The 18,971-nt window shown below is 42.8% G+C and overlaps 1 protein-coding gene across 4 annotated transcripts in view; it reads left to right on the forward strand.

Annotated features, from left to right (window-relative positions):
- Positions 1-18,971, forward strand: part of LOC108699891 (collagen alpha-1(I) chain) — a 97,706-nt gene that overhangs the window by 43,042 nt on the left and 35,693 nt on the right. For all 4 annotated transcript variants that reach the window (XM_041575316.1, XM_041575318.1, XM_041575317.1 and 1 more), the window contains exons 7-12: positions 10,940-11,488; positions 12,817-12,861; positions 12,989-13,108; positions 13,728-13,766; positions 14,178-14,231; positions 14,334-14,387. In XM_041575316.1, coding sequence (XP_041431250.1) covers positions 10,940-11,488; positions 12,817-12,861; positions 12,989-13,108; positions 13,728-13,766; positions 14,178-14,231; positions 14,334-14,387 — 861 coding nt within the window. The remainder of the gene's footprint in view (positions 1-10,939; positions 11,489-12,816; positions 12,862-12,988; positions 13,109-13,727; positions 13,767-14,177; positions 14,232-14,333; positions 14,388-18,971) is intronic.

Raw genomic sequence — 18,971 nt, forward strand, 5'->3', positions numbered from 1 at the left:
CACTTAAGTACTTAGTGATCCATCGGCTTCTTTAACGTGCCACTGGGACACCCTGAGTACCATAACAAGTAACTATATAAGCCTTCCATCCTATATCTGGCACTACTGAAAGACTTTTGAATACTTTGCTTAAATACTGATCTAGAAATCATATAGCTCAGTGCTGTCCAACTTCTGTGGTACAGAGGGCTGAAATTTTTCCTGCCTACATAGTGGAGGGCCAATAATGGAAGTCAGTGTTGACCACTCCCTGTTTTTAAACCACACCCACTTTAATCTACAACCATGTTACCACAAGATCATGTCCACATTAATTGTGGTAGCACACCAAAAACCAAATAGTTGGTGCTCACTGCAGGGATATCTCTTATCACTCATATGTCAAAAAAGTTGTCATATTAAGACATACCATTAAATACATATACCTCCTTATTCCCTGTGGATAACACAGCACCCCAGCACATAATTAAACACCTTAGGGGCCCCTAACAATAATTTATCTTCAAATGCTAACAAACCCCCAGAACAAATACCAGGCTTATGTTCCACAGGCAGAGTATGTCACACGCAGGCAGAGTATGTCATACACAGGCAGAATATGGCACACACAGGGAGCATAGGAAAGACAGAGCAGGAGACAGGGAAACCCATCAGGACCACTCTAAGATGTGCTACATACAGTGACACAGTGCTGGTGCCTCATTAGCATTCTGAATAAGGTATGAACATGTGAACAGTTTCAGTCTGGGTCTCAGGTAAGAACAATACAGGGCTTTAGGATGTGAACAATAGATGTGTCACAAGTGTGAACAATACAGGGGGATTACGTAACTCCCCCCCCCCCTTTATGCTGTGTGCAGAACTCTTGGAAATATCAGTGCTTCTTAAATGAATGGTAATTATAAGATTAAGAAACTCCATAATTGTTGCCTCTGTGCGCTTTGAAGTTACGGAGGCAGCTCCAAATGTGCGTGCATCGCCAGCTTTGCTTAAGCCATTGTTTTATTATTATCACTCAAAATACGTTTTTTTAACCAGAGATAAAAAAGAAAAAGAGGATGTCGCAATGTTCTTAGTTGATCTCAATCTCTGGCAATTTTACAACTTAAAAAAAGATACAAAACTCCTAATTTTTCTCAAGAAGCGGCTCATAGGAGAGGAAAATCACATACAGCAAGTTTAAATGGTTTCTTTTATAGATGAGCTGCAGGGAAATCAAACCCAAACACCCCGTTACAAAGAGTTTACACCACAAACGGCGGTCTGATTAAGAGATGCTGTAAAATAAATCTGGGTGCAACAGAACCCACCTGAACTATTCCCACAGGGTGCCTTCCCGGTCTTCCCATGTACATATCCAACTACAAAGCTTTTATTCTCTGTACGTCCTGTTTCTGGGAAGCTCTCTTTTCCATGGCCAAGCAGAAACCTCCAATGGTACTTACCCAGTTACAGAGCTCTGATTCTCTGTAAACCACCCCTGAGTAAGATCATAAAATCTCCACCCATGTACAGAGCTCTGATTCTAAGTGCTTCCTATTTAAGGTCTGCTCTCTTTCCCATGGTCAGGCAGGAAGCTTCCCCTGGGAAAGTAAATCTAGTCTCTCCCCACTACTTACCCAAATACAGAGCTGTGGCTTTTATTCCTTGCTTCCATATTGCTCACCTTCATATGGTCAGACTAGGGTTGGAGTACAAATCACCACATTCGTTCACGCCCTTGTATAAACAATTTGAAAATGGACTATGTATTATTCACCGATGGTATGTAATCCCTTATTCTCTACATGGAACCAGCACCATGTGACATTGATAAAAAAATAAGGGTGTTTTATGGGTTTCAAACCTTCCAGACTCAAACCAGATTTCTCCTAGTAACTGTCCAATGGTGAATATTTATGGTCAGTAGGTCCTGAAGTGAAATGTTAATTGTATGATTCCACTTTGAAAGTGTGTGATGGCTCCACAGCGGTCTTTGATTGCTGCTTTGGAGAATGGGAGACCATGTAAGCCTATGGGTTTATCCTGATAGACAAAAGGATACAAATGCTGCTGCACTTCTGCTATGTAGTTATTGTTTTATGACTTAATACTCCAGGAAAGGGTTTAAGAGGCCTGCGCACCAATGCAAAAAGGATGTCATCTGGTGGTTGTTGTCCGTGACCCCCCATGTGTGGCCCCCATCTACCTGCTGTGTTTGCTTATTATGTGTAAGATTTAAATGGTATCACTACAGAGATTAACTGGCCACTGCTTTGTTTAAACCTCAAATTCAGACTAATCCCCTGTATTGTTCACACCTGTGAGCCCCCTGCATCGTTCACACTTGTGACACCTCTATTGTTCACACCCTAAAGCCCTGTACTGTTCACACCTGAGACCCAGACTGAAACTGCCCACATTGTTCACACTTTATACAAAATGGTAATGGGGCACCAGCACTGTGTCACTGTATGTAGTAAATCTTCGAGTGGTCCTCTTATGTTTCCCTGTCTCTTGCTCTGTTCTGCCTTCCATATGCTCCCTGTGTGTGCCATACTCTGCCTGCCCTATGCTCCCTGTGTGCCATACTCTGCCTGCCCTATGCTCCCTGTGTGTGACATACTCTGCCTGCCCTATGCTCCCTGTGTGTGCCATACTCTGCCTGCCCTATGCTTCCTGTGTGCCATACTCTGCCTGCCCTATGCTCCCTGTGTGTGTCCTGCTTTGCCTGTGTGTGTCCTGTGTGCGCTCTTTGTGTCCTTCTCTGCCTGTGTGTGCCGTGCTGTGTCTTTGTGTGCCCTGCTCTGCCTGTGTGTACCCTACTCTGCCTGCGTGTGCCCTGCTCTGTCCGTGTGTGCCATGCTGTTCCTGTATGTGCCATGCTGTGCCTGTGTGTGCCCTGCTCTGCCTGTGTGTTCCCTACTCTGCTTGTGTGTGCCATGCTCTGCCTGTGTGTGACATACTCTGCCTGTTTCCAACAAACGAATTATCAGCTTATCCCCAATCCTTGCAATAGTAGGCACTCCTTCCAAAGGTCACACCGTATAGACCTCAATTAACATCAACGGAATAGTGAAAGGATGCCACAGACTGCAGAGCTCTGCTGCGTTAGTGCTTTATTGTACACACGACATGTTTCGAGTCACACGGACCCTTTCTCAAGTGTAACAATCACATGCTCAAAACACCTCTTATAACCATTGATTACAACACAGTGTTCCTCCTCCCACCAATTACCTCATTAGCCCAGGGTAATAGTAAAAGTGTAAGATAGGTAAAAAACGTAAAACGTGTAAAACGTTTAAAAGTCCCAGTGATCTCCAGTGAACAGGTAGTGTCCGAGTGCCAAAGTTCCATATCCTCAGATTCGATCTATAATAAAAACAAAAAATCCAAAAACCCACATCACCTTAGTCCACTGGTAATAAAAACAAAAAATCCAAAAACCCACTGGACTAAGGTGATGTGGGTTTTTGGATGTTTGTTTCTGCATAGTTTCTCCCAAGCATGATATTTAATGAACCTGACCTGCTCTGCATGTGTATGCCATACTCTGCCTCTGTGTGCCCTGCTCTGATTGTGGAACATAAGCTTGGTATTTGTTCTGGGGGTTTGTTAGTATTTGAAAATAAATTATTGTTAAGGGCCCCTAAGGTGTTTAATTGTGTGCTGGATTGAAGGGTATGTCTTAATATGACAACTTTTTTCACATATGAGTGATAAGTGATATCCCTGCAGTGAGCACCAACCATTTGGTTTTTTGGTGTGTTACCACAATTAATGTGGACATGGTCTTGTGGTAACATGGGTGTGGTTAAAGTGGGTGTGGTTTAAAGTGGGTGTGGTTTAAAAACAGGGAGTGGTCAACACTGGCTTTCATTACGTAGTAAATCTTCGAGTGGTCCTGTTATGTTTCCCTGTCTCTTGCTCTGTTCTGCCTTCCATATGCTACCTGTGTGTGCCATACTCTGCCTGCCCTATGCTCCCTGTGTGCCATACTCTGCCTGCCCTATGCTCCCTGTGTGTGACATACTCTGCCTGTGTGTGCCCTGCTCTGCCTGTGCCCATATTCTTGTGCTCCTCTAATCATCTGCACTAGGTCCACTTTGTCCTACTGTCTCCATCTTGCTCTACAGCATTCGTCTTGCCCTACTGTCTCCATCTTGCCCTACAGTCTCTGTCTTGCCCTTCTTTCTCCGTCTTGCCCTACAGCATTTGTCGTACCCTTCTGTCTCCATCTTGCCCTACTGTCTCCGTCTTGCCCTACTTTCTCCATATTGTCCTACTGTCTTCATCTTGCCCTAATTTCTCCATTTTACCACCTCTGTCTTGTCCTACTGTCTCCATCTTGCACAACTGCCTCTACATTGCCCTACTGTCTTCATCTTAAGGTTTTCTAAACATCTTGTCCTATCATTCTACCATCTTGCTCTACTATCTGTTGCCCTACTTGGTCTCTCTTGATTTACATCTGCCATCTTGTCCTGTAGTCTCCATCTGGTCCTGTAGTCTCCATCTTGTTCTACTATTGCCATCTTTTTTCTTATGTCTCTATTTTGCCCTAAAAATTAGGAGGGGTTGGCCAGAATTTATGTACAAGAATGCCAAATTATAGGCTTTAGCCACTTAGAGAGTATCCATTAAGCAATTCCATTCAACAAGCCAGTCACACATTGGACAGTATCTCTAGTGTGAGGGCATGAGATACAGGGATATATAGAGAGAGAGACACCGGGCTTAAAATACAGAGTATGACATACAGAATGTGGCATACTGAGTGTGATATACAGGGTGAGAGAACCCAGCCACAACAAGCACAACTTTATTTGTATAGCTGGTTAGTGCGCACAGCACCAACGAGCAGCAACAATCTAGAGCGGCGACAGCTATTTCACTCACCATTTAAAAGGGCTTTGTTGTGTTTTGTTGATGGAAGGGGGGCCCGGATAATCCAGAAAGTTCAGCGCGGCCCGGGCCCTGGACAGCTGTGCCCTCAGTGCCCCCCTGATGGTGGCCCTGAGTGAGATACAGAGCAAAAGGTACAGGGCGTAAGATACAGGGCATGAGATGCAGGGCATGGGATACAGTGTACAGAGTGTGAGATATGGAGCATGAGATACATAGTGAGGTACAGAACACAAGATACACATTGAGAGAATAAGATACTGGAGGTGAGATACCTGGAATGAAACACAGGGCATAAGATACATAGTGAGATAAAGGGTAAGGCATACAAGGCAAGGTACAGGACATGAAAAACAGGGCATCGCTAATGTTACTGACTCTGCAAATGCTCAGTGAGCTCTGGGGTGCTGTCATCACTTACTGAGGGTACCGCCACAACGTAGTTAGTAGCACTGCTGTTGCTCATGCTTCTTGGCTGCGGTAGGTACTTAATGGACTTCCCTGTTAACGATTTACACTCTCTGTATATCCAGTCGTGTCACCAGCAGTTGCTAGGCAAAGACACCATTGGTTTATGGAGCTATGGCCGACCGACACTGTCCTAGGGCTTCGGTATCTCCAGGTTTGTACAGCAGCCCCGAGCATACAATACTTAGTTTGTCCTTTTCTGCATAATTTCTCCCAAGCATGATATTTAATGAACCTGAACTAGCGAGTGGTAAAAGTGAACTGTTCATTTGTAGATGGGATGCATGGGGTTCTGGGAAAGCAGCACACACCTCCCGCTTTTTACGGCCACTGTAAGCAGTTAGGCTCCACTGCCACTTGTCTGGTTGCATTAGACGTCAGCCTGCATACCTGATGGGAAATGACAAAGGGCCCAGCTTGTATGCCTGAGTTAAAAATGCTTGCGGTTCCTTTGAAGTGGCCCACTTTTGAATGCTAGGAAGCCACTGGTGGGGGAGAGTTACAAAAAAACCCTAAAGCAAGGAAAAAAGTCTGTTCTTTCCACTTCTAGAGCGTTGTGGATCACATAACTGTGTAATTGGTTGCCTGCCTTCCCAACAGCCACAGGGAACCAGTAACATATCCAAGTAATCACAAAAGTTCAATGTCATTTCCAAAATCCAATTCCCCCCACCCACACACACACAAACACAGGGCAGGGGTGAGGAGTTGAAATCCTATTAATCCCACCTACACTAGGCTGCAGCTTTATTTGGATACACCAGTCACACCTGCCTGGAGGCTTACAGGAGGTGGGTAGGGTAGGAGCCATCATGGGTAGGAACAGCTGAAGGGGGCTGGAATTGATTTGTCCTGGATGTCCAGTGCTGATTCAGATGGAGTCCCCTCTGCTGTCTTAAGCAATGGAAAGCCCTAACATGTCCCTTAGCATTTGGAGGCTTCTGTTCTTACTCTGCTTGACCCTCTCCCCTGTCACATCTGACACCCTGCCGGTAAGTAGATTCAATAGGATGAGTTGCTGTGTTCCTCAAAAACAAGTTATTGAGGATGGAACAAAACAGGTTAAAATAATATAGTGTAGTAATTCTATAAATAGTTTAAAACACCCTTTGTGCTGTTAAGTGATTATTCAAGTGGTATAATTACCATGTGCTATTCCACTTCCAAAAAAAACTATACATATAGGTATAAACAATAAGCTTAGTGTGTGTTGTATAGATCGCAACACATACTCATGTGAATTATAAGAAACCGTGTCACTGTGTTAGCGATTTGGCAACCCCCAAAATACTTGAAAAAATACTTGAAAAAAATAAATACAAACAATAAACTTAGTGTATGTTGCATTAATCGCAACACATAGTATTGTGAATTATAAGGAACCGTGTCACTGTGTTGACGATTTGGTAGAAGTGATCCTGCTTATTAAGCCAAGATAGGATAAGGAAGATATAGAAGCTGTAGTTTGGTTTAAATAGTAGTCCCCCAAAGGGATAGGATCCTCTGGTGGTATATTATACTCACGAGAGGGAATTTGATTCCAGGCAGTTTAGTTAAAACCTTTTCTTCGATATGGGTATTCTTGAATCCTTCGTGGACATAAATTAGAGCAACATGTGTAGGTACTTTTAAAACATTTTAATAACTAATTAAAAGATACACTCACAAAATTCGCTTGATAAAATCACGTATAAAATAATTTGGAGATCTCACTGCGCTGCTTCCAATGTTGGCGTCCTCCGTTGGCTGCTGCGCGTGTCTGCAAACTTGCTTCTGCCGTCTCCAAAGATTCAAACTGTCTCCACTAACGCGTTTCGCCTGTCGGCTTCGTCCCAGAGTGGTGACGTCCTCTCTTTGCGATCGCTCTTTCAAGTCCACGTAGATTCAAGTTTTGTCCAACTTTATTAATCCTGTACAAAGTTCTTGTCTTATTCTTGATACTTTTTCGCTACATTTATAGAAGTCCCAAGGGGTAAAGTACTCAGATTCAAATAATTGCAACATCCATATCGAGATAATAAAACTGATACATGAAATGAAAAGACTGTTACCATAAATTAAATAAAATCGGATACATCTTATTTATCATCTCAAGAATCATTATAAGGCTTGTTACAAATCCGATATATTATATTAAAAAACTGATGTATTTATATTAAAAAGGCTCTTAGGTTAAAACATAACAAAAATCCAACAGGCCTAAAATGGTTAGGAATAGAAAAGGTTAATCCAGATTGGAGAGGGGGCGATCTAACAGCAAAGACGCTACAAAGAGAGAGCTGGTGGATCTACAAACTTAAATCCCTTTCCCCACAAGGTCTAAATGTAGATTTTAACCTAAGAGCCTTTTTAATATAAATACATCAGTTTTTTAATATAATATATCGGATTTGTAACAAGCCTTATAATGATTCTTGAGATGATAAATAAGATGTATCCGTTTTTATTTAATTTATGGTAACAGTCTTTTCATTTCATGTATCAGTTTTATTATCTCGATATGGATGTTGCAATTATTTGAATCTGAGTACTTTACCCCTTGGGACTTCTATAAATGTAGCGAAAAAGTATCAAGAATAAGACAAGAACTTTGTACAGGATTAATAAAGTTGGACAAAACTTGAATCTACGTGGACTTGAAAGAGCGATCGCAAAGAGAGGACGTCACCACTCTGGGACGAAGCCGACAGGCGAAACGCGTTAGTGGAGACAGTTTGAATCTTTGGAGACGGCAGAAGCAAGTTTGCAGACACGCGCAGCAGCCAACGGAGGACGCCAACATTGGAAGCAGCGCAGTGAGATCTCCAAATTATTTTATACGTGATTTTATCAAGCGAATTTTGTGAGTGTATCTTTTAATTAGTTATTAAAATGTTTTAAAAGTACCTACACATGTTGCTCTAATTTATGTCCACGAAGGATTCAAGAATACCCATATCGAAGAAAAGGTTTTAACTAAACTGCCTGGAATCAAATTCCCTCTCGTGAGTATAATATACCACCAGAGGATCCTATCCCTTTGGGGGACTACTATTTAAACCAAACTACAGCTTCTATATCTTCCTTATCCTATCTTGGCTTAATAAGCAGGATCACTTCTACCAAATCGTCAACACAGTGACACGGTTCCTTATAATTCACAATACTATGTGTTGCGATTAATGCAACATACACTAAGTTTATTGTTTGTATTTATTTTTTTCAAGTATTTTTTCAAGTATTTTGGGGGTTGCCAAATCGCTAACACAGTGACACGGTTTCTTATAATTCACATGAGTATGTGTTGCGATCTATACAACACACACTAAGCTTATTGTTTATACCTATATGTATAGTTTTTTTTTGGAAGTGGAATAGCACATGGTAATTATACCACTTGAATAATCACTTAACAGCACAAAGGGTGTTTTAAACTATTTATAGAATTACTACACTATATTATTTTAACCTGTTTTGTTCCATCCTCAATAACTTGTTTTTGAGGAACACAGCAACTCATCCTATTGAATCTATTTTCTTGAACGGGAAGAGGAGAGCCCGACTGTGTTTTTTGCTGGACTTTGGAACATACCAACCGGGACTTTCATAACCTTGGACTTTATTTTAAGTATTTACCCTGCCGGTAAGTGTCTGCTGCTTCCAGAAAATGATTCTGTTATGTATAGCATGGCTATGCAACCTACAGCTTTCCAGCATCCCTTTGGTTTTCAGGGGATTCGGGGAATTGTATTTCAACAACAGCAGGCTGCAAGTTGCATGTAACCCTGATCTGCAAAGTTCCTGACTGACTGTCTTTGGCTCCATTGTGGTAGTTCTGCTGCTCCTGTGCTCCAAAAATAACTTGGCCACTGGTTCCTATGTGGAATGTCAATTTTACATGATAATGTGGCTGCTGAGATGGGTATCTGTTTCATGTTTAATAGATTATTTTGCCAGCTCATTTGTTGAAATAACATTTCTGCTAAAAAAAAAAAAAATAACAGAAACATCTAGGGCAAATGTACAATAAGTAGCCAGTATTGGGAGGTAGCACTGTAACAAAGTCTATAGAAGTAAGGGTTTAAAGGCGAATGACATCCAAAAACAGTTTTTTTTTCTCTAATAAAGTAATGTGCTACGGAAAGCAGCATGTGTATATGCCATTTTTTACTCCAGCCTCTGACTTTAGATGCAGTGTTGCAAAACTCAACGCAGTTACTCGGCTGCTTCTGTTACATTGTTTCATAAACCAGTCACATGGGCAGAGATTAGAAATGGCTGCACCGCCACTGCTTTCAATAGCCATTCCACTTCCAAATCACATTCAAACCATTGAAAATGTGTAATGAATGTGTATTCGGAAGTTGCTGAAAATGGCAGTTTCTTCATTATAAGATCAACAAAATACAGGTCAGTATTCCCCTTTAAGACGATGGGGTTTTCCTCTCACGTAAGTGAGGCAAATTAAATGTTTACCATCTGGTTTGAAAGGCAGCGAGCAGGATTTGTAAGGCAGTTAATGGCACTTTGGTGTCCTGTGTAATTTCTTCCGAGTCCCCTTTAGAATGGTTTGTGTCGTCAAGCCGAGGAAGGATCAATCAGCTTCGCTTTTAGAGATGTGCAAATAGTCCGAAGGGGCTTTTATTTACTACACACCTATCTGCTGCTGTATGGACGATTCCACTGATACAGGAATGGGATAGGAAGAAAATCAAGAAAGCTGGTGGACTGCGAGTGCTCAGGGATTCCAAATATGCCATTCTAATTCATCCCTTTTGAACTTTAAAAATTGACCCTTTTTACTGCCCTCCTGTTAAATAGATTGACCTTCCACTTGTACTGAGGCCTAAGATCAAAGGGAAAGTGATACAACCCGTATTAGTTAATGAGCACAAATTACTGTTAGTTGAGATTTGTTTTAAACTCAAAGCAATTTAGTTAGTGGATAGTGAATAAATGAAATTGGTTTAAAGTCTTACAAAAGGACATTTAGGGGCATACAAGTGTGTTGGATAGAACTTGGCAGTCAAAGGATTTTGTTGTTTTTGAAATATTTACTTTGTTTTTTTATTCTTGTAGCTCTCAAGCTTAGAATTTGAACTGTTCTCTGGTTGCTAGGGCTGGATTCTCCTAGCAATTAGACAGCAGTTTGTAAATCAGAATGTAAGATGAATATTAGAAGTCCCAGTGGCTGCACAGATCCTACCGGATCCCTATTGGAAGCAGCAGTTTTGAGATTTAGGGAAAATAGCATGCCTTTAAAAAGTTGTGTTAACCTTCTTCAGATGAGTTCCTGATTGCTCCTATCTTTGTACCATTATGGCCCAATCATTTGGGTACTGCAGAGTATTGATTCATTATATGAGTAAACTTGCATTGGACACAGATGCTTATATTCCTTTCACCTTAGATCCATAAAATATTATTGTCTTGTGTTCTCTCTGCGTATAATCAGGACTCCTGCTAAAATGAAATGGTAGGGATCTATTGGGGGGGAGTTTTGGGACCACAGGTTTTATATTCCTGATTGCTGGGTTATTGTGTATCCCTTTTCACTTTTATTCCAGTGATTTCATTATTTTGGGATTTCCCTTGCAATGTACAGATTTCTCCAACAAAAACGAGTGGAAAAGTCTCCAGAGGACGTGACGTCAGAACTCAACACGGGGGCAGTCTGGATTATCACCATCTCATCAATGTAGATTTGTGGCTTCTGGAAGAAGAAGGCCTAATTCCCTCTGTCATTGGTGGAGAGCAGGAAAGCACCAAGGCAGCCAAGAAGGAGGAACAATATAAAAAACTTGACCCCGCTGAAGAAAACATTACAATAGAAAAACAAGAAAAGGTCTCAGAACATGTCCCTACTGACAAATCCGCTAGCGACATCGTCAACTTGACCAAAGATCCTGTGAACCACAAACCAATCCTATTATCTACGCCTGTTCCCAGCAGTGCACCTGCAAACTCTACAGCCATTCTCGATTCCTCTTCAGAAGCAAAGAACAAGACAAGTACAGACAGGGAACCTATTCCTTCCCATGCCACCTATCCAGAGAAGGGAGCTGGGAATGTAAGTCAGGAGAGCAACAGCCTCCAGACAGGGAAACCCGAAAGACCTGCAGGTCGTGGGCCTCCAGGGCCCCGTGGTAGTCCCGTAAGTATGATGCTAAAGTCTTATATTTCTAAAACAAACTGGAACTGTTCAGGTCTTGGCATCAGCCATGCTTCTTCCCCCATTAACCCTCTAGCACAACACTCATTTCTTGTGTTGGTGGCCTCAATTCCTTCACCACAGAGATACACAGTCCAAATAAGTATTAAGCTGGACAGATATGGAAGGATCTGTTGAATTGGTGAGATCACTTTACATATGGATCTTTTAGGTGACCAAATCAGGGGCTTTGTAAAATTTCCCAAGCCCAGCTTTAGCCTAAAGGTGGCCATACATGGGCAGATTAAAGCTGCCAACATCGGTCCTTCGGCTAGTTGATGCGTTGTTGGTGCCCATTCTAACGTTGTAATCACATTGTTCAGCTTCACAACGTTCGGATTAACCTGATATTGCCCTGCTGTTGTTGGGCATATCTGGGAAAGATCCGATCGGAGTGGATCTTATCGTGTCTGGCCACCTTTAGACATGAAGTATATTGTGACAAACAGTGTTACATGAGAACTAACGAAACCAGAGAATCTAATGGCTGTAAGCTGCCACCTACAGGGGACAAAGAGAAAGGCATGACTTTCTCTGATTTTAGGTGGTCATACACTGGCAGGTTAAAGCTGCCGATATCGGTCCTTTAGACCATTTCGGCAGCTTATCTGCCCATGTGTGGGGGCTCCCGATGGGTCCTCCCATTATATATCAGGCGTAAAATCGGCCAGATATTGATCAGTCAAGTTTGATTTTTCTCCACGATCCAGGACCGCATTGGCTAGTTGATGTGGTCCTGCGACCCGTCGGCGCCCATTAGTAGCATTGTAATCCGATCGTTCGGCCCCAGGGTCAAACGTTCGGATTCACCCGATATCGCCCAGCCGTTAGTGGGCATATCGGGTTTAGATCCGCTTGTTTGGCGACCTTGCCAAACGAGTGGATCTTATAGTGTACGGCCACCTTAAGTTTTAGCAGGTTAGTACATCAGGTGGACTTATTTTTGTCTCATAAATGGTCATTCTAAAGCAATCTCTTCGCCTGACCAAGTCTATAGATCAAACGGGGGGGGAGGGTAAGTTTAAAAACAGATTTGTTGTAGAAGCAACTGAAAGTGGATTGCCCTTGGTCAGTGCTGTGGTTATATAAAGAGTACAAGAGAATCTCAGTATACGTGGTGTAAAGATGGGTAGATATCTACTGGGCAGCACTTGGAGAACCTGCCTCCTCTGCCCCCCCATCCCAACCTTTGACAAATAATTTATGATTGGGTAATGTGTGTTTGTTGCAGGCAGCATGCACTAATGCATTCCTAATGTACTGTATTTCAGGGCTGTCCTGGTCGTCCTGGATTTCCTGGACCAAAAGGAGACAAGGTAGAGTCCTCTCTTTAGCTCCATGATCCTCCAGTTTTCACCCCCTTTCCCAACAATCCCCTACACTGCTGGGATGGGGGAGTTGACTAACACAAGAGGGCTGTGTTTGATCTCTTTCTTCCTATAGGGTGAACCAGGAATAATGGGGCGTACAGGAATGACTGGCAACCCTGGTCCAAATGGGCCCCCAGGACTACCCACCATAATGATCTGGAGCAACTCTAAAGAAGACTGGGCAGCATTCTATGTGAGTTGGCTACTGCACTTGATTCTTGATTCCTTGAATCTTTTCAATCATTAAGATCAATTTACCTGCTTCCCCCTCTTTCCATCTCATAACCTCACTTTCAAGTCAGTAACCACTTCTTGATTTCACTTTATCACCCATAGAGTCATATTCAACATTATTTTATAGTTTATTACGTGAAAATGTATAGGCGAGATTTCATGCAATGTCTCCTAATTCGGTTCCAGTTTTTTCCATAGAGATTTTATTTCTCATTTAAATGTGTCCGACTGTATGGGAAAATCTGGAATTCAATTAGGAGATAAGCATTTCTCATCAAACCGAATCTGGCCCATATTGTGAACAACATGGCCAGACACTAGGGCTATTCCTAGCCCAGCATATAGGAACCTGAATGCTCAAAATATCCCCTGCAAGAAAGACAAAGCCACAGTGTTAGTAAATATAAGGCCAGACTTTAATAACTTTCAATGAGATTGAGAGATGTACATTCATGTGCTGGCCATTTCTTTTTAAAGGCAATAGATACAGGATCCTAATTGCCAGATGCTGCATGCATGAATAACAATATATCTTTTCCATGTTGCTTATCATATTATTTTCTCTCTCTTGTTTTCAGAAAATGTCATTCTATCAGCTGCTGCATGCAGGCTGGCCTGTGAGTGTGCTCCCTTCGTTATCACCTCTGGCCCACCTACTTGGTATAATGGAACCTCTTCTGTCCTCTGTAGTTACTTAATGGGAATTATTTTAAATATTTGTAATAAAATATCTCTATAAATAAATAATGTGCCATAAAACATTTTGCCAGCCAGAGAGTTAGAATCTCCACAGGGCTAGAAAGGTACAAAGCATCACAAAGCTCATTGGGCTGCAGAAGGTAACCAATCAGAGCCTTTATTAAAGGCTGTGGCACAGTCTAGTCATTTGATATTGATGTTTTTGCAGTCGTTATCATTAATTCAGTGCACACAGATCTAAAACAAAACCAATTCTGATCCTATTTTGTCCTGTGATATGGAGTGGGAGGCTATTACTAACAATATCTGCGCTTATGTCTTTCATTCAGAGGATCCGCGGGTCCACTGGCCTTCCTGGAATACATGGAATGCCAGGAAGTCCGGTAAGAAAATGCATTACAAGGGGAACCTCTGCTGAATGTTACATGGTATTGTTATCAGTATATCTTAATAACTTTGTCCAACTTATTATTTCTTCTGTTCAGGGCTCAATGGGACCTTCTGGAAAACCTGGAATCAAAGGACAGGAAGGTGCCATGGTACTGTTCTTTATCTATCAATATATATATATATATATATATTATATCTGGAAACAGGCGAGCACACACAGGTCTTAATTGAAAAACAAAAGGTGTTTATTAAACAAAAAACTGACGTTTCGGCTAGCACTCTAGCCTTTCTCAAAGTACAAATGCACACTAAAAACCAACCTTTAAACCCCCAGTGGCGGAAGGGAGGGAAAGTGATGTCATAGGTCAGGAATGTTAAGTGGATAAACAGTATGCAACAAAAGGGGCGTGGGAGTAAAGTGAAGTGAAACCATCAAAGAAAAAAGGGGAGGTTAATAATATATACATATCAAGGCAAGCAGTAATTGCAGAAAAAGTACATGTTAACATTAATATATACAGAGATTAATAAAAGCTCCAACGCTGACTTGACACAAATAGTGAAATTTAGACAATATCGGTAGTTCGTTACTCAAAGTCAATGCAACATAAAAATATATGAGTTCATAATAGAGATACAAGTCCCTTGACAAAGTAGATGTATAAAGCGATACAAAGTTGTATCTACGCTTGAGGGAAAGAAACATTGTGTGATGTCTGTTAGTTAACGCATTGATCGCCAGGTGGGTCATCATGGAGGGAAATGTCAAGTAGTGACAGATGTAATGGCGGTTCCACAGCGGTTACCTGTATTTGTCGACTGGTCCGGCCGTAAAAGTGCTGGAACGTGGTGTACCTTGTTGTGGGCCGTGAGATCCATCAGATCAGAGGCAGGAGATCGGTAGCGTGATGCGCCTTAGAGTGCGCAGCGGTGTGGAGCATCCAGTGGTGCTGCGGCTGTTTGAGAGCTACCGTGGATATCAGTCGGGGAAACAGCAGAGAGGTTTCGCTTGTATTCAAGGCGTGGAGTCCGCGGGAATGGTCATTATGGAGATGAAGTAAGGGTGTGGTATCAGCAATAGATCTGGTGTAGTTCAGGCTGGCTGTAAACTCAATGTGAAGGTGAGCGTCGCTAGGGCCTGGAAGGATAGCAACGAGATCAAGTTCAAGGATCAAAGTTCAAAGTTCACTTATTTCTAACAGGAGAAAAATAATCACAAAGTAATAGATAACAGGATCACAACTAGCGATCTACAGGTATTAGGTACGGAACTGAATGGGGAATAGTCTGCTGTGAATAAAAGGGAGATGAATGTGTATCGTGCTGCAGGCTCATGATAATTGCGAGGGGAGTACACATAAGGAAGGAACATAAGGAAGGGTGGGTATGGGTACGTATCGCAGTGGCAGAAAGTGCGAGGCGATGGTACGTGCTCCTGAGCTGATGATACGTGCTCCTGAGCTGAGGCGGAGTCTGTCCGAGTGGCTAGAAAGCAAGCCAACGGTAATGCCAAGTGATGCTGTTAAAGTAGATGGCTCAACCTAAATTTGGCTAGACCATTATTTTTAATAAAGGTTATGGTGAAAGAGCCAGGTTTAAATATGGTAGGTCCTGGGGGACATGTTCAAAGAGAACCAGCATCTGTAACCTGAAGTGCACTGGGCAAGGGTCCGGTCATCCACCTTGAGATCGCAGGGGCATTCAGACACGTGACCCTCCCGAGTAATGTGCACGACTGGAAGTGTATCATTGGGGGTACATCCACCTAGCTGCAAATTGGGTCTAAGAGACCACAAGGAATGCCTCATATGTGCCAGAAGCCAGAGCATGGGGGGTATTGGAAAGACAGGGGGTGGGTAACAAACAGGGGAAACTAACACAGGGTAGAGGGAAACTAACGCATGGTAAAGGAAAAACCTTCTTCCTGCCATCCACCACATTTACTCAAAAGTATCCCATACTCACAGATGGTACGAGTAATACGCAACAACAGCAACCCAATACATCTTGCATCACAGCTGGACGAGCTAACATTACGCTTTCTACAACGTGGTTACTCTGCAGATGAACTGACAGAAAGTCGTAACAGAGCAGCCCAATTGACTCACGCTGACCTCATTTCCACACCAACCCACGCCAAGAAAGCCAATGATGACCGTCTTACTTTTCTTACCACCTACTCGCCCAGTACCAAAACTTTCATGCAAACAATCAAGGATCACTGGACGATTATTCAGAGGGACAAAACTCTTCCACCAATCTTTAAACAGTTACCTAGGTTATCATACAAACGTGGCTCTTCTTTGAGAGATCTGCTGGTCAAGACTGACCCCACACCCTGCTATGACACCTCCAAGACTTCGACCTGGCTGTCAACCCCCAGAGCCGGGTGCTACCGCTGCTCTGACTGCACCACCTGCAGACAACTGATCACAGGCTCCTCGTTCACCCATCCACATTCTGGCAAACACGTTGTGATCCAACATCGGGTCACTTGCACCACCAAGTTTGTCATCTACATCATCAAATGTCCATGCGGACTTTTATATGTGGGCAAGACTATCACCACCTTTCGAGACCGCATGGCCAATCACCGCTCCTCCATACGGACAGCATTACAAAAGGGCTCAGGAGACACCCCGGTCTCTCAACATTTTGTCTCCAATAGACATACCTTAGCGTCCCTTAGGAGCATGATTATTGACCATGTCCCGCCCCTGGCACGAGGGGGCGACCGAGAACGGCGGTTACTACAACTTGAGCTCAAATGGATACACCGTCTGGATACCTTGAACCCCAAAGGACTTAATGAGATGATCTCATATGCTCCATTTTTCTGAACAGTCATAATAATCTTAACCATGCATTTCTGTTGATAGTTTCAATATGTTTACCTGATACACACAACTATATGCTACATCGATTGCTGCCAGACATGATTAACTGCGACCCCACTGGTTTTTCCTTTACCATGCGTTAGTTTCCCTCTACCCTGTGTTAGTTTCCCCTGTTTGTTACCCACCCCCTGTCTTTCCAATACCCCCCATGCTCTGGCTTCTGGCACATATGAGGCATTCCTTGTGGTCTCTTAGACCCTATTTGCAGCTAGGTGGATGTACCCCCAATGATACACTTCCAGTCGTGCACATTACTCGGGAGGGTCACGTGTCTGAATGCCCCTGCGATCTCAAGGTGGATGACCGGACCCCTTGCCCAGTGCACTTCAGGTTACAGATGCTGGTTCTCTTTGAACATGTCCCCAGGACCTACCATATTTAAACCTGGCTCTTTCACCATAACCTTTATTAAAAATAATGGTCTAGCCAAATTTAGGTTGAGCCATCTACTTTAACAGCATCACTTGGCATTACCGTTGGCTTGCTTTCTAGCCACTCGGACAGACTCCGCCTCAGCTCAGGAGCACGTATCATCAGCTCAGGAGCACGTACCATCGCCTCGCCACTTTCTGCCACTGCCGATACGTACCCATACCCACCCTTCCTTATGTTCCTTCCTTATGTGTACCTCCCCTCGCAATTATCATGAGCCTGCAGCACGATACACATTCATCTCCCTTTTATTCACAGCAGACTATTCCCCATTCAGTTCCGTACCTAATACCTGTAGATCGCTAGTTGTGATCCTGTTATCTATTACTTTGTGATTATTTTTCTCCTGTTAGAAATAAGTGAACTTTGAACTTTGATCCTTGAACTTGATCTCGTTGCTATCCTTCCAGGCCCTAGCGACGCTCACCTTCACATTGAGTTTACAGCCAGCCTGAACTACACCAGATCTATTGCTGATACCACACCCCTTACTTCATCTCCATAATGACCATTCCCGCGGACTCCACGCCTTGAATACAAGCGAAACCTCTCTGCTGTTTCCCCGACTGATATCCACGGTAGCTCTCAAACAGCCGCAGCACCACTGGATGCTCCCACACCGCTGCGCACTCTAAGGCGCATCACGCTACCGATCTCCTGCCTCTGATCTGATGGATCTCACGGCCCACAACAAGGTACACCACGTTCCAGCACTTTTACGGCCGGACCAGTCGACAAATACAGGTAACCGCTGTGGAACCGCCATTACATCTGTCACTACTTGACATTTCCCTCCATGATGACCCACCTGGCGATCAATGCGTTAACTAACAGACATCACACAATGTTTCTTTCCCTCAAGCGTAGATACAACTTTGTATCGCTTTATACATCTACTTTGTCAAGGGACTTGTATCTCTATTATGAACTCATATATTTTTATGTTGCATTGACTTTGAGTAACGAACTACCGATATTGTCTAAATTTCACTATTTGTGTCAAGTCAGCGTTGGAGCTTTTATTAATCTCTGTATATATTAATGTTAACATGTACTTTTTCTGCAATTACTGCTTGCCTTGATATGTATATATTATTAACCTCCCCTTTTTTCTTTGATGGTTTCACTTCACTTTACTCCCACGCCCTTTTGTTGCATACTGTTTATCCACTTAACATTCCTGACCTATGACATCACTTTCCCTCCCTTCCCGCCACTGGGGTTTAAAAGGTTGGTTTTTAGTGTGCATTTGTACTTTGAGAAAGGCTAGAGTGCTAGCCGAAACGTCAGTTTTTTGTTTAATAAACACCTTTTGTTTTTCAATTAAGACCTGTGTGTGCTCGCCTGTTTCCAGATATACATTACTATTTTGCTGTTAGCACCCAGGCAACAAGACTTTTTAAA

The sequence above is a fragment of the Xenopus laevis genome, chromosome 8S (assembly GCF_017654675.1).
Source record: "Xenopus laevis strain J_2021 chromosome 8S, Xenopus_laevis_v10.1, whole genome shotgun sequence".
In the NCBI taxonomy this organism is placed as follows: Eukaryota; Metazoa; Chordata; class Amphibia; order Anura; family Pipidae; genus Xenopus; species Xenopus laevis.